This window comes from Aulonocara stuartgranti (genome assembly GCF_965226115.1).
Source record: "Aulonocara stuartgranti genome assembly, chromosome: 3".
Lineage (NCBI taxonomy): Eukaryota > Metazoa > Chordata > Actinopteri > Cichliformes > Cichlidae > Aulonocara > Aulonocara stuartgranti.
Window position 1 is genome coordinate 30,742,876 of NC_138941.1, and position 15,606 is coordinate 30,758,481.

Genomic DNA, 15,606 nt, shown 5'->3' on the forward strand with positions numbered 1-15,606 from the left:
TGTTTGTTTTTGTTTGTTTGTTTTCTTAAGTAATTCTTAAGAAATGTCAGTTGTGCAACTTTGTAGGTGATAAAATAGATGGAAAAAGTTTGGATTGTTTACATTTGAGGAGGTATGTGAAAGTGGTAAGTCAGGAACTGCAAGCTCTGATCTCCTACCCAGCTGGTTTACTGTAAGAAACTAAACTTGTTAACGTGTCATTTGCTGGAATCTGCATTTTTGGCATGACTGTTTGCAAAGGAAACAGTTTGTTGTCAGAATTGACTTAATATAGCACATTTTGCTTCTATCAGTAGTATTTATTTTGAAAATGTAACGAAGCAAATTTGTCTTAAAAGAGGCAACAAAGCACATTTATCCACTGACGGGGGAACTTAACAGGAAAAATATTGTTTGTTATTTTACTGTGTACATAAAGGATGTCGAGCTTTCGAGTGTGTTTTTCGTTTTTCCCCAGTGATGTATACACGTAAGGGAAATTTGGCCGATCTCTGCTGAACGCTCTGTTCAGAGGTTTTGTCAGGCTGATGCCTTCTCGGTGCCAGTTTGACGTCTGTGTTGAACTCACAGATGCACGAGTGCAGGTGGTCAGAACGGACTTTGGGGCATTGCGCTAAAGATAGAAGCTACATTACACTAAAGCCTCGCGTTGTCATGGAGGGAAGATCTGGCAGATTTTATACCGAAATGAAGGCACGGATGGTTGTTTTATTTATCTCTTTAATTTATAGGCAAAACTTTGTTTTTACTGTGTTTATTGACTTTATCCACATAATTTGACTTTTTGCTGTGCTGTGTGTGAGAGATAAGAAGCTGGTCTCCTGTGCTCTGCCCTCTGTGTCACGTACATTTTTATATGTAAAGTTAAAGGGACAGGCAGCCTTTTGAATGAGGTTTCACAATGAAGCAATGTTCACAGCAACGCACTGGCCCTCCTCCTTTGTTCCTCTGTGTGTGTGCGTGTGCGCGCGCACGTTTTCTGTCGCTCTTTGTTTCTACTTCCTCTGTTCTTCCTCTTGTGTCCTGTTTTCTCTGCTCTTCTCTCCCTCCTCCCTCCTCCTCTCCCCCCCCCCCCCCCCCCCCCCCCTTACAGTGTATGATAAGTGCTGCTTCTAACCATACTCCACTTCACCTCCCTGCCCACCTACACACAAACCCCGCCCGGTGTGCTTGTGTTTTGTTTTTGTTTGTTTTTTTTGGGGTGGATGTTTGATTGTGTCTCTGTTTGGCGTGCCTGTCCTGTCTTACTCATGTTTGTGGGTGTGTTTGCATATACGTGTGTGTGTGTGTCTGTGTTGGGCGGGGCACTCCTCCTCCTCCTCTTCCTCCCCGTCCTTCCTCTCAGCCTAAACACTCCGGGTTCCCGCGCCTCCACTGCCTCAGCCGCTGCCGTCCTCTCCTCCTCCTCCTCATCCTCGCGTCCCCGCCACCACAAGTCCCTGTCCTCCTCCAATCATCCATGCCCCTCTGACCTGCACGCACCACGGCCCAGGCAAGTCTCTCACACTCTTTTTGTCTTTCACACACACACACACACACACACACCTCTCTGCTCAGATCATCATCTTTCCTGCAATGGACACAAAAGAAAAAGAAGAGATGAAGATGGGACAAAGTGATTTATCCCAAGAAAGGTCCTCAGATTGTGTTACACCTGCTCATCTACACTAAATGCAGAATTGATTAAAAGCTTCTAAAAAAAAATGCAGCTGATTACAGGACCAAACATCACAAAACAGTAAAGTGTACAGTAATCAGAAAAAAATCCTCTTTTTCTTATGATGGATATCCTGCATAAAGCTTACGGTCACTGTATAACTTCATGGTAACAATTATTCCCCCCATGACGAAGCAGAACTGTGAAGAAACGTGCAGCAGCAAACACACTAAGTAACACTGCCATAAGTGAGGCTCTGCTGCTGCTATTCTTGCTGTGATATGCACTGTCGGCATGTATACATTCTCCACTATAACATCACCATAGTGAGATGGTCAACATTTCTAAGGCTTGCAATCATAGGCTCACCAGTTACTTAGCAACGGCCAGGAAGTACATCGCGGAGCTCAGAAAAGCTGCACAATTGTGGAGATGTTGACATAGCTCGTCTTTGGCCAGTCACTCACATTCAAAGCTCTCATCTATCAGTGGAGACATAACTGAGCAGGCAGGATTTGAGAACAAGATGAGCAGGTTCATTTTTTTTATTTTGATTTTTTTTAAGCTGTCCTGTACCTCTGACAGGCCAGAGCTGTTTTTCTACTTGTTTTTGTTTCCTCGCAGCATAAACCATCTGCGGACTAACAAGAATTATGTCTCTATTCTCAGAAGCCTTAATAGATTGCATAAGAATCTTGGTTTGATAATCCTACATCTATTTTCTCAGTCCAGCGTATGAAATAGAAAAGCTGAAGGAGCGGACAATCCCTGCGTTGTGTCATTTAGAGGAAGTAAAAGAATGTGCAGTTGCTCTGGGGAGAACCAGACAAATTACAGATGTAGCTGTGTTACTTTCTGTTTATGTGAAAACACCTTTGTGTTATCTGTTGCATGTCCTCTATAGGTATTTTCCCTTTGTCCCCGATTTGATATTATGGCACACATTGTGTTTGTTGATGAGGGTTTTCCCCGGCTGGTAGAAATGCTTTTCAGCTGTTTGTGGGAATTTATCCACCTTTAAGGTTTCCCAGCCTCAGTGTTTTGTTCCCAAAGGCTCTTTGAGGAAGATTTTCCCCTCATACAGTCTCCTTCTGATATGTGTAATCCTCCTTCAGTTATGAATTTGCCTGGGAAAACCCCATTTTCATCTATTAAGCATTAACTGTGCTCTGACATTGTTTCTGTGAGTCAGTGAAATGGAGTAATGACCCGAGGATCCTACTGGTCATATGTGTGTGAAATGCCTGTGTGTATTTGCCATCTGTGTGTTTGTCTGTATATGTTGCTCTGCTGGCTAGCTCCCCTGCTTCACAGTGTTTGTTTCACGGGCTACTTTAACATTTTTGGGCTTTAGTTCAGACAGCCGTGTCTCACAGAACAAGGTGGAAGGACTGCATGTGTCCCTCAGCTACCTTAACTTCAGTCTGCAGACCCTCCAGCCATTTTTCTGATAGCTTTCGACCCTTTTTTAAAACAAAAAAAGACGACTGCTAAATGTCTGACTGATTCCACCCATGCACGTGTTAAGGTGGCCCTTTTTGGCTGTATGTGGTTTTGTCTGCTCTATGTTGAAGTCTTGTTCTGTTGCATGCGTCGTTCAGCAGTCAGCTTGGGCTGTTCAGAACCTGGTTGGGAACGCTGGAGAGAAGGTACCGCTTCAACACGTAGACTGTACCCTGAGTGATGATTAGGCACCTTTTTTCCAGAACATAATCTGTACCCTTAACTCACATCCATTCCTGTTTGATACATCTAGTCTGAAATCTTTCTGAGTGACGTGTTCATAACAGTACTGCCATAAAGCAGGTTGGTGCTGAAACGTGTATATAGGGTAGGAGCAGACTACAATATGACCCTGAACCACCTTAGAATAAGCCTTTTCTCCACTACTTCACTTAATGTGCATTGAGAAGGAAAATAGGTTGAAACCAATCAGAAATATTAACCAGTCTGATTAAGTTTATCATCTTCAACTAAAACACTGGATACTGGTCCCTACTAATCTGCCTCATCCAGCTTTTCTCTCCTTGAATTTGCATCTGTGTGTGTGTGTGTGTTGGATACCTTTGATCTACTGGACAGCATGATCACATCTACATCAAATTAAAGGACACCCTCGAGCTGTTTTTCGCTCGTCTCACTGGTGCTTTGAATGGAGCCCCTTCTTTGGTCTTTTTTCTTGATTTTGAAGCTGTCAGTGGGATTGTGCAGAACCCTTTGGTTTCTGTTGCACTTGAGAAACTGCATTTTTGATCAGCACCACCTGCTCTCATAAGAGCTCAGCAATCATTCGAGCTAGACTGTGATCATACCAGTTACTGGCAACAACTTTCAGCTGGTAGGCAACTGTTAAGATGGGTACCTGAAGCGTCCGAGCGGACTTGCTACATTGCCAATAAGTGTTCATTTTTGTATTGCTGCTCTTCTGTGTTGGTGTTTATCTGTGTGTGTGTGTGCATGCATTTGTGCTTGTTTGTTGCCATCTGCTGCAGGCGTGCCGCAGCCACACACTGTCATGGAAGATGCACATCCCTACAAAGCAAATCCAGCCTTTTAGCTCAGTGACTGCAACCAGTCACTGAGCTAAAAGCGTTCTCGTGTGTGTCTGTGTGCGTGCATGTGCACGGGCCACTGACCTCATGTGGCTCTAAATACTGACTTGAGGGATTAGATGAAACACGACCTTGCGCTGAAGTTAACAGCACATCAGAAGGTGATTTTTAATCTTTAACTGTTGGACTAATTTTATGTTCCTGTCCCACACTCTTCTCCACTGCAATCCTCTCTCTTCATCCCTTTTCTCTCCTCCTGCATCACCTCCCACACTTCACTTTCATCTCCTTCATCCTTCTCTTTCCGCGTTTCCTTTATCTCCTCTCTTCTGTTGTCTCCTGTCCGATATCCATCACCATTCTTTTTCATTTTCACCTCCTCGTTCCCACCTCTTTACTTATCGCACCTTCAAACCTTTTCTTGCTCACAAAAAACGTTTCGCACTTCTTTCCTCCTCCTCATGACCACGTCTCCGCTGTCCTTCCTCTGTGTCGCCTTTTCTTTACCATCCTTCCTTCTCTTTTTCTCCTTCTTGTCTTTCCACCTTCTCTCCTGTAGTGCCCCGGCGCAGCGGGCACCCGGCGCCTCGCCTTCTGCCCACAACATCAGCAGCGCCGCCGTGTCAGACCGTACCAATTTCTCCAGAGGGGTGGGCATCCGCAGCACGTTCCACGCAGGTCAGCAGCGTAGTGCCCGGGACCAGCATGGCTCCGCCTACCCCGGCGGGCCTGCTTCTCCATCACTGTCGCATGGCAACAGCCAGGCCCGAAGAACACATGGCGCCACGGGGATTTTCAGCAAGTTCACATCCAAGTTTGTACGCAAGTGAGTAACGGGCGTAAGCCGCACACAAAAAGTAAACACTGGTTAGTTGATGTTTGATTCTGTAGCGTTAGAGAGGAAGGAAGGAAGTCGAAAAACCTGAAGTACAGGAGAGGACGTGTGGTAGAAGGAGGAAGCGTGGAGTTTGGTAAATGCAAAGCAGTTGTGATAACAGCTAGTCTCTTTATTATCCAGTTACCAGTGCAGTTTAAAGTCTATGAGGTTTCAGCTTGAACCAGAAAATGACTAAGTTTCTCCATTACAAGTCATTTTGATGTTCTCCGAGGAACATTGTACTCTGTGGCCGTATCATCACTGAGTACTTTTTTAAAGGGGCTGGTCTCGTCTGTCACTAACCACGCGCTGATCTGTAACTGTGCTCAGAGCAGAAAGGGAGAGGAAGGGAACAGCTGTGCGTCCTCTATAATTTTGCTTGGAGCAGTGGTGACGGAGGAGTAATTTTGGTTGTGGTTCCAGTCTGGCCTAGTTTTCATCTCAGTCTTGTAGTGCAGGTTGCAGCAGTGAAGCCGCTGATCAGGGTACCTGATTGTAATAAAAGCCAGCACTGTTTATTTCGATATTTATAACTTTCTCTGGAAGTAAAGTGAACTTTTCCTGGCTGTCTAACTCTGCTGGGTAAATACAGGATACTGATTTTTACATTTGTCAAATAAATAAGTTTTAGTTTCAGGAGAATTCGATGTTGCTGATGTTAAAAAATGTTTAAGTAATCAAATAATGAGGCTAATGTGATCTAAAGTGTTGTTTTGATGGGTATTCACGCATGTTTCCTACTTTAGCATTTCCAGCAGCAGGTCTGCGTATGTGGACTTTGGACCTGACTCCAAATGAACTGCACTGTCAGTGTTTGTCATATAGGAAGAAGAATAGCATTCTGAGTAAATAATGCAGATTTTAGTGGATTTATTATTGGTTTTATTGGTCTTAGAAGATTTGTTGACTGACTCATTCCAGTGAACTACCGTAAACCACATGAACACAGTTGATTTTAGATGCATGGCCTGCAGGTTGTTTTACACTCGGCAAAGTTGATCACAATGTTACATTTAAGATATCATATACTTAATAAGAGGAGTTTTTAACGTAGCTACCTCACAGTGAGAACAAATGCTAGAATGAGAGGTGCTCAGGACAGGAAGTGAAAACCTCTGACAAAAGTGAGAAAAGTTCCAAGTGAGCAATGTGCCACAGCCACATATAAGGTTTTTTTGTTCTTTTATCCTGCGTGTGTGTGTGTGTGTGTGTGTGCGTGTGTGTGTGCGTGAGGAGGGAATATGTTTGCTTGTATTTTTAGTTGTTTTTGTCTGCTTAAAAAATGATCATATGTGTAGCCTACGTGCATGGTGTAGAGTCTGTCTGTGTGTAGGGTACAGGCACAGCCACTCTCCAGGCCTCCCACTCAGAGATACTGTAGCTCCGTGGCGACAGTATCCATGGTTACTCCGGAGATATCACTTTTCCCTCAACTATAAATACCGCTACTGGGGACACCTTGATACACATGCTCACACACACACAGACAGTTATGTGCCTGTAGCACAGCAGGCAGACAGATTGTGTTGCATTTGTACATTTTGACCAGTCTCTCTGTCTCTCTCTCGCGCACGCACGCACGCACGCACACACACACACACACACACACACACACACACACACACACACACACACACACACACGGTAAATCTGTGTGTTTTGTTACCGTATCATATAAGGTCCCTGGTCTGGAGAGCGATGGTTTGTCTGTGTTAAAGGAGATAAAAGTTGTTGCTTAACGTCTGCTTTTCTTTTTGTCATTTGTACATGTGTGATTTGTGTTTTTTATAGCAGCCGTTCTCTCGCCTTCTCTCTTTCTTTTTAAAGTTTTATCACATTTGAACTTTTCACCTCACAAACGCTTCTTTTCAGGATCATCCCGGACATCTTTGTGTAAGGGAGGGGAGTGTGTTCAGAGAGAGCCCGTTAAATCCCTCTGAGGTGTTTTTGTTCACACATTCACACCAATAAAGGGTACATCTAAACACGTTCAGATTGCACGTCGACAGCAGTGCAGTAACTTCTTCTTTTTGTTGTTGTTGTTGTCCTTCTTCTCTTTGTGTTAACTGTGGTGTTGTTTGCCGTTTCAATCCCAAGTGAGTCTGGACTGATTTTTCTTTTTTCTGTTGAAGTTGGCTCCTCAGAGGGCAGCTTTGTCTTTTACAAGAACGTCATTGATATATGCGTTTTACACATACGTTTTTTTTTCTCTTTCTTTATCCCTCTTTTGTTTTTGTAGAAATCTCTCGTTCAGGTTTCCGAGAAGGTAGGCAACATCCCCAACGTTAAATATAACCCCTTGATTTATATAAACACACGTCTCTTCTTTATATATATTTTACATATATATATGCATATATATATAAATACTTCCTCCCCTTTTGGTGTTTCGTGCAGCTTTTTGTTGAGATCTTCCTTTTGTGCCTTGAGCCTTTATCTTTTCACCTTTTCGTTGTTGTTTTTTTTGTTTCTCTGTGGTTTGGCCCCTTTGTTTTTTGAGCCTTCTGATTTTGAGTGCTGTGTTTTGGTCCATTTTCTTTCTCTTTTTAAAAATGTATTTCATTTTACTAACTCCCCTCCCTCACCCAGCCATCCACTCACTTAACTCACTCACTCCATCATCACTGGCACATTAACACCTCACTCATCTTCCTCTTCGTCCCTCCATCGTCCCTCCCGCCCACCTCTACTTCATCCTCACCCCACATTTGTTTTCCAGTTAGATTGTGTGTGAGCTTGCATCTCCCTGTAGAGTCCCAGATTTAGGTCATGACAAATCCATCATCAAACTCATCCATTCCCTCATTTAACCCGTTCATAGCTTGAGGTGCCAGTCATGTTATTACTCTGGATCATAGTAAAATGTAAAACTAGTGAGGCAATACTAAAACGTGTCATGTCGCTGACCACGGTTTACAATAAATAACTCGGTGTAGAAATAACAGAAGCACAGCAATAGAACCAGTAGTCTCTTTAAAGTGTGGCTAACCATTACCCCAGCTAACCAAACCATCACCCATTTCACCTTCCTGCTTTCATTAGTTTGGCCTCCGTAATCTGAATTGCCTTAGCCACGCAGGCTAAAGGTGTCCTGTTGTTAGATCCCAGTGGGGAGGTAGCTTGGAATAAGTCAGCATACGGTTGTAGTTGTGGACGAAGTCAGAGAGGAGGAGGAGAGGGCCCAGGAGGGACGGGGCTGCACTATTTCCTGGAGGCTGCACTCTTTCCACTCATTCATTGCTCTGTTCTCACTGTAGCACTGGCTCTCTAACAGCAGCAGAAACACAAGTGGATGGCTTTGACCTACAGTGGCTGGAAAAGAAGCTGTTTGTTTTTTGTTTTTTTTTAATGCTGTGAATATATAAACACAATTACATTTGTTTCACATGTACGCACACAGACACACTGAGCTCAGTGTGTCTGTGTGCGTACATTAAGATAAAAACACACACCTTATTTCCATGTCCATCTACATATTTAGTCTAAATGAAAGACACGTGTTGACACATTTTACATTTCTGTATGTACACAACCAGACTGGACATGTCTCCTGATTAGTGTGTTGGATGATTTTAACCAGCAGGTCTTAGAGTGGACCATTGCTCCACCTGCTGGCTTAAAGCTGTTACTTTATTATCACGGTGAAATTATTATAGCTGTGTTTTCTCTAAGCTGTTTAGTGACTCTAAAAATATTTCAAATTGAAAATGTAATAGTAGAAAATGTCTAACTATAGGGTGAAATCTAAAGCCACTGCTAAACACATGACTAAATAGTAGTCACATATTTCCAGTGATTATCATACCTGTATGTTGGGACTGAGTAAGCTGTATTTAAAATCAATGAATCATCTGATCAGTCTTTTGTTTTCCCTTCCACGGGAAAACAAAAGACTGATCACGGTCACGGTGTTCCTACTCTGGGAGCCATTTTGCATCCCTTCATATCAAGTTAAATGGCAATGGGATGCAAAATGGCACAATGACTTTACATTGTTACAGAATTCCTCATCTACAGTTTGTTTGGGGTCTCCCCACACCCCACGCTCCTCCTCGTCATTTCCACTGTGCTATATTTTTAACCATGGCTTCTTTTGCAGAAGGTATTTGACATGGTGTTTCTGGTCATTCTTCCCCACCCCCCCATTTTCTTTTCAATAATGTAAAACAAGAATTTTGTCTTTGTCCGAAACAAACTGAATTGCAAATCATGTGTTGAATTTTTTCCATGTTTGTGTCACTTTCCAGGCATCGTCTGCACGTGTTTGGCTGTTGTCTGTGTTTTTCTGTTTGTCGTCTGCTTTTCTTGCTTTAGTCTCGTTTGTGTGCGTTCGTTGTTGTTTGCAGGTGTGAGAGAGGATGCGTGTGCATATGTCGAATGTTAGATGGGCTGCAAGTTCATGTGTTGTTTACAGGGAGTGTGTGTTCGTGTGTGTGTGTGAGAGAGAGAGGTAAAGAGCTTTCGTGTAGATCAAGTGTTACTAATACAGGTTTTAACGCAGTGCTGGGATTATTAATGCTCCTAACCTCCTCCTAGCAACAGGACTCGCCCTCACCATGCCGACCATTCTCTTCCAAACCATTCCGTTTGGGATCTAAACAGTTCCACTTCATGATGTGTTCCTAACTTTCCATGTTTGTTGGATTCCACTCCACTCCAAAGTGTTACACCAGTTACCCCACCGTTCCATTCTGTGAAAGTCCGTGCTGTTCCATACTCTTCAAATTACCCCCTTTCTGGTCCACAGTGAGCCGTTCCATTTGTGTCTAGCTATTTCATTCGGACTCGCTTCATTCTTAATTTATTTCGACTCAAACATTTTCTCATCCATCCCAGAGCGAGTTGAACCAGTTCCTTAAATTCCACCTTATAACTTTGGGTGTTTTCTAGGTAGAGTTTTCTAACATTAAAACAGGTTGAACAAGTCCATAGTGACGCATTGAATCTTTTGTTGTCGTTGGGTTGTTGTTTTTTTAGTGTTAGTAAATACATGTTAATGTTGGCAGCAGCAGATGGCTTCCCCTACATGAGCGAGGTTCTTCCACATGTTCCTTCCTGTTAAAAGGGAGTTTTTCCTTCCCACTGTCTGACTGTTGGGGATTTCTGTCTTATTGTAGGGTCTGTGCCTTACATTATACAACTATTTATATTGGCAACTGCTGTTTTGATTTGGCGTTGTTTAGATAAGCTGAATTGAACTTGTTAAATTCCACTGAGTGGTGGTACTATGATAGTGTTTGCTCACAGTGGACTGGTATTACCTGGAACACCTGCAACAGCAATGCATTGTGGGCTGTGGAGTCCTTTTAGGCAGTTGGAGTGGAATTCAATATTTGGCACACACTTGAAGTGGTTGGCTTGGAAGGTTGAGGCGGGCATGGTGAGCGGCGTGACTGTGTTCAGCCAGCTGGTTTCCTGTCTGTGTACGAGCCCACTTGTTGCCATAAGCCCTTAAAAAAATATAAAGACTAAACTTGTGTTGATTTTTTTTTTTTTTTCGAGGGGTCCATATGAGGGAGAGGGTGATGATGAGGGGAGCAGGTGAGATACAGAACAAACAAAAAACCTCCCACAAACCTCCCAGACGCTACCGAATCGCCTGCCAATCAGTAGAGTGGAAGCAATGAGTAGATGATCTGAGCTTGTTGTGAATGGTGGGGGCCGGGGTGAGGGGCGAGCTGTGGATGTGTAATTAGTTGGTGATGGTGGTAACGGTTTAACCAATCAGGGGATGGGAGATGAGAGGTGAATGGTAGCATCTTAGAGACTGAGAGTGATGGTGCGGAGGGTGATGCTGCATGGTGGTGCCTGTGTGTGAAGGGAAAATCAGAATCCAAGCGCCCCCGATGTGCGTTTGTGCGCTCGCACACCCGAAACGCAAACGCGCACTCGGGCCTGATCGACCCGCGTGCTGCCCGGCGAGTCGCGTGCACAAACGCACACAGGGGTGCTCAAATTTTTCTTTTTGTCTTCATTCATTTCCACAATCCTCATTATTTCCTTCCTCTGCGTTCCTCCTCCTTCCACCTTTTTGTCTCTGCTCTTTAAATAATTCTGATTTCTCACACTTTTATCCTCATTTTCTCTCTTTGCTTATGCCCATCCTCCCTCCTTTTCCTGCCTTCTCCCCTTCCTTCCTTTTCTCCACCCCTCTTGCCCCTCCCCCATCTGTCCCTCTGGCCTCTCTTTTCCCTTTTATCTTTCCTCCTCTCTCGCACTATCTCCTCCTCCTCCACCCTCCCATCGCTCCACACAGGCCTGTGCTGACCAGTACTGTAGACAAGTCCGAGAAGACGTCCGGTGGTTTGTCCTCCTCTTCTAACAACGATGAGAACAACTCGTCTCCAGGATCTGGAAACACTGGTGGGTTCATGACAATTTGACTCTTCTCAACTCAGTTTTGGTCATTTTATATGTGACAGATACACAACACAGCAATGGAGGACATCTAGGCGATAGTATACCAGGGTGGTGTTTTTTCTGCTGCCGCTTCCCTTTTTGCAAAGGTTAAAAAATGGCAGGTTTGATATTTCTGGAGGAGACAAGCTCATGACTCAGATTGATGCCATTGAGTGGCCAATCGGCGGCATGCTCTCTGTTTACATCACATTTTCAGATCAACTCGGCTTGCTTGGAACCCTGATCGAGCAGGAACTAAAGTACCTGGTACCAGGTGCTACCACTTAATGGAAAACCCTAAAAACAGAGTCCAGACAAGCTGAGTAGGTACTCGTGGAAACGGGCTATAAGAGAAACTCTACTTTTGGCCACTAGAGAGCGCTGTTGAGATCAGATATGGCAGACTCGATAAGTTGCTACATTTCCTGAAAATTGATCATCTCCAGGATTTTAAAGTTCCCTCATTCAGGCACACTAAATCCACCTCTGGTGCTGTTGAGGTCAGCATTTCTTTGTAGACAATCGTCTTAACCCTGGAGAACCCATGGGGTCAAATTTGACCCCATGGGTTCTCCAGGGTTAGTGAGGTTTTTAAATTAGACATTATTGCTTTCTCCTCTCACTGTTCTTCTTCTCCACTCTTCCAGGTGGCACTGGCACCCCTCCCGCCATCTCCAGCCAGAAGGACCCTGTCAAGCCGCGCTCGCTGCGCTTCACCTGGTCCATGAAGACCACGTCGTCCATGGAGCCCACGGAGATGATGCGCGAGATCCGCAAGGTGCTCGACTCCAACAGCTGCGAGTACGAGCTGCGCGAGCGCTACATGCTGCTGTGCATGTCCGGGAAACCGGCGCACGATGACTTCGTCCAGTGGGAAATGGAGGTGTGCAAGCTGCCGCGACTCTCCCTGAACGGTGTGCGCTTCAAGCGGATCTCGGGCACGTCCATCGCCTTCAAGAACATTGCCTCAAAGATCGCCAACGAGCTCAAACTGTGAGCGCAGAGGAGCAGCGAAGAAGAGATGCAAGGGTGAAGGATGAGGGCGAGAGGAGTGATGATGCTGTAGGTTGGGTTAGGACGTAAGCTAAGGGGTGGGATCACTTTAAAAACGACACGATTGTTACGTCAGGTCTGACGTCGGGCTGCCAGTTCTGAGACTAGAAAACTTTTTTTTTTCCTTAGAAGTTTGTTCCATAAGTTCCCCGAGGCGCTCGGATTAGAGAACCGGAGCCGAATTCCTCTGAGTTGTGAAGAACTTACAGGCCGGTCTTCTTCTTCTCCACCCCCCTGTAGGGTGAGGGGTTTCTGTCACGTTCTACTTAGACGTTCCACTCTTCTGCATGTCCGATCTTCTTCTTCTCTGTTTTTTAGGAGGCACACTTTGACCACTCCTATCATTTCTTCCTGCTATTTATTCCGTTTTCTCTGCACGGTTCTGATGCCAGAACGGGACAGGGTGGGGTGGGGTGGGGTCAGGCGGGTGGATGGGAGATCAAAGCAAACAGAGGGATGCTGTGGGGGGGGGGAGATCTTTGCTCTGAATGATTGACAGAAAGTTCAGAATGGATCGTGGAGCCTTATTTTGCTGGAAAACTCAAAAAGAAGTTTTGCTCTGAATCTCCTCCAAACCTGAGTGGACTAGAGCCTGAGCCAGAACACACACACACACACACACACACACACACACACACACACACGGATTTTGGATGGACAAACTCTGCTGTTAAAGATTAAAGGACACCCCACACACACACACACACACACACACAGAAAAATCTAATCCATCCACCTCCCTCCTGCCCTCACACACTCTTCGCTGTCTCTTCCTCCGCCTTCAGACTGAAGTCAGCACAAGCACATCCATCTTCTCACCTTTTCACTCCCTTTCTCCCCCCATTATGTTTTTTTTTTTTTTTTTTTTAAATCTTTCACACAGTCACGTCCGAGGAGGTCAGTTGATCCTGCGGGCTGCAGCTTTGTAAGTCCGTACTTTTAGTTCTGTTTTGTTTTTTTTAAACTGAATTTCTTTATCGGCTTTTAAAGAGTTGTGCACTGGAAAAAGATCAGCATCTTATTAGAGGGGAGGACTGATGATGATGGAATTTTTCTTTTCATTTTAAAGTTGCCTTTCTTTTGAAGAATCAAATCTGGGCGTTTGTTTTCATTGCCATTTGTCAGCACATAAACGCTCAGATGATTTCTGGTTTCCTGTGGTTTTCTTTGGTACCTCTTGGTTGGCATCACGCCTTCATATCCAGAATGTCAACCCAGTACCGACGCATTTATACGCCCCCCGCCCCAGCCCAGTGTTCCCAAAGAGCAGACACACAAGTCGTGGTTGTTGGTATGTGTGCGAGACTGTTGTAAGAGATCACTGGAAAAACTAAAAAGCAACAAAAACGATTAAGGACGACATTGACGAAGAATGGTGAATTATTTTCTTCTACTTTTGATTTGATAATATATTTTTGTGTCGTCGAGTTTGTACAGATTTGGGGCGCAGTGAAGGCTCACTGTCAGATCACATCATCGCTGCCTTTTTTTAAAGTTTTTTTTTTTGTCTCCCCCCCCCTCCCAAAGTATAAGCGCACCTTCAACACACGGACAAACCCAGCCCCCCTCCTCCTCTCCGGTGCAGGACATGTCGATGTATTTAATGATGTTGATGGTGGTGGTGTTGACGACTACTGCTCGTTCGTTTTTGGCCTTTTATTTTATTTTAATTCGTTTTCTTTTTTTTATATATATAAAGGACTCGTTGGTCCAGAGTAGTTTGGAGCAGAGAGAGGAAAAAGGAAGAAAAAAAAAAAGCAGGAAAGACTTCTCAGAGCACACGTTCACTCTCGAAACCACAAGCAGAAGAAGTCACTTCCTTTAACTCGTTTTCTCGTCGCGTTTGATGCTCCGGTTTTGTCAGTGCAGAAAAAGAAACCACACACAGAGAGACACACACACACACACGCACGGACAGACGCAGGGGTCGGAGTAAGGCTGGTGCCCGTCAGCTGGTTGTACCTAACTGAACACTTTTCCTTCTTTCTCTCACAATGACACACTGTCGTTTTATTTTTTTATTTTAATTTTATTGTTTTAGTTCTTTCAGTTTTTAATACGTCAGATTTTCCTTTTAAAACGTTGATCATTGTATTAAGGTGCTGGGTATTGGATTCTAATTATTCTGGCTGTTGCTGTTATATTATCTCTTTCAGGGTTGATTTTATTTGACATTATTTCGTTTTACATTGCTGTAATTTACATTGATTTAAATGTGTTTTGAGCGAACTGTAACTGTAGTGGTGGGTTTTTTGGGGGGTTGGGAGGGGGTGATCAACTCCTGAAAAATGTATTATTTGTTTTGGTTTTTTTTCTTTTCTTTTTTTTTTGTGCAAAGACAAAATGATGAAAAATTACAATGATAGTAATAAAAACAATGATATAATGATAGCCTGACTCTGAAAATCCATTATATGAGCAGCAGTTGAGGTTTAGTGTAGTAGCCGCTGTGAATCTATGTCACATCACCTGAGCAGATGTTTGTGTTCAAACTTGGGCAAGTGGATGTTGTACAGGAGTGAGACCTTTTTTTTTTTTCTTCTTTCTCTTTCGGCTCTTCCCAACGTGACTGAATCTTGGTTTTCATTATGATTTTTATGAAAGCTTTGAAGTTCAAGTTTGCATATTTATCAGAATATGCTTTGTTTTCTTTCTCGTTCTGCAGAAAGTCACAGAGGTCAAGCTCAGCAGGCTGGTGTCTGCAGCCCTGCATGTGATGAATGCAGGTGATCCAACCTGTTAGAACTAAACAGGGTTTTGATGATTTGGCATTACGAAGTCATGAAACTCCCCTGCAGCACTTTGGCCACTTTATTACATACACCAGTTTGGATGTCCTTTTGCTTTCAGAGCTGCCTCAATTCTTCGTGGCACACTCCATATTCCAGTGATTAGATGGCAGACTTTCTGCACTTTTGTCTTGATGGGATTCTCCAATTGCACCACATCCAAAAAGGGGGTGGGAAAACTGTGGTAAAAAGGATTTGCATAGTCAACAACCACACTCAGGTAGCCTCTTGATCCTAAGGGGCCCAAAAATGTGCCAAGGGAACGTCCCGTGCACCATG

At 44.0% G+C, this 15,606-nt stretch overlaps 1 protein-coding gene across 7 annotated transcripts in view; it reads left to right on the top strand.

The window, feature by feature from the left end:
- Positions 1–14,929, top strand: part of mark2b (MAP/microtubule affinity-regulating kinase 2b) — a 51,404-nt gene extending 36,475 nt beyond the window's left edge. For 3 of the 7 annotated variants that reach the window (XM_082527507.1, XM_082527510.1, XM_082527508.1), the window contains exons 16-21: positions 1,346–1,492; positions 4,769–5,035; positions 7,326–7,352; positions 10,589–10,627; positions 11,343–11,449; positions 12,133–14,929. In XM_082527507.1, the coding sequence (XP_082383633.1) occupies positions 1,346–1,492; positions 4,769–5,035; positions 7,326–7,352; positions 10,589–10,627; positions 11,343–11,449; positions 12,133–12,482 (937 nt within the window). In that variant the 3' untranslated portion in view covers positions 12,483–14,929. The remainder of the gene's footprint in view (positions 1–1,345; positions 1,493–4,768; positions 5,036–7,325; positions 7,353–10,588; positions 10,628–11,342; positions 11,450–12,132) is intronic. The other 4 variants (XM_082527513.1, XM_082527511.1, XM_082527509.1 and 1 more) reach the window with 4 other exon arrangements.
- The last annotated feature ends 677 nt before the right edge of the window (positions 14,930–15,606 follow it).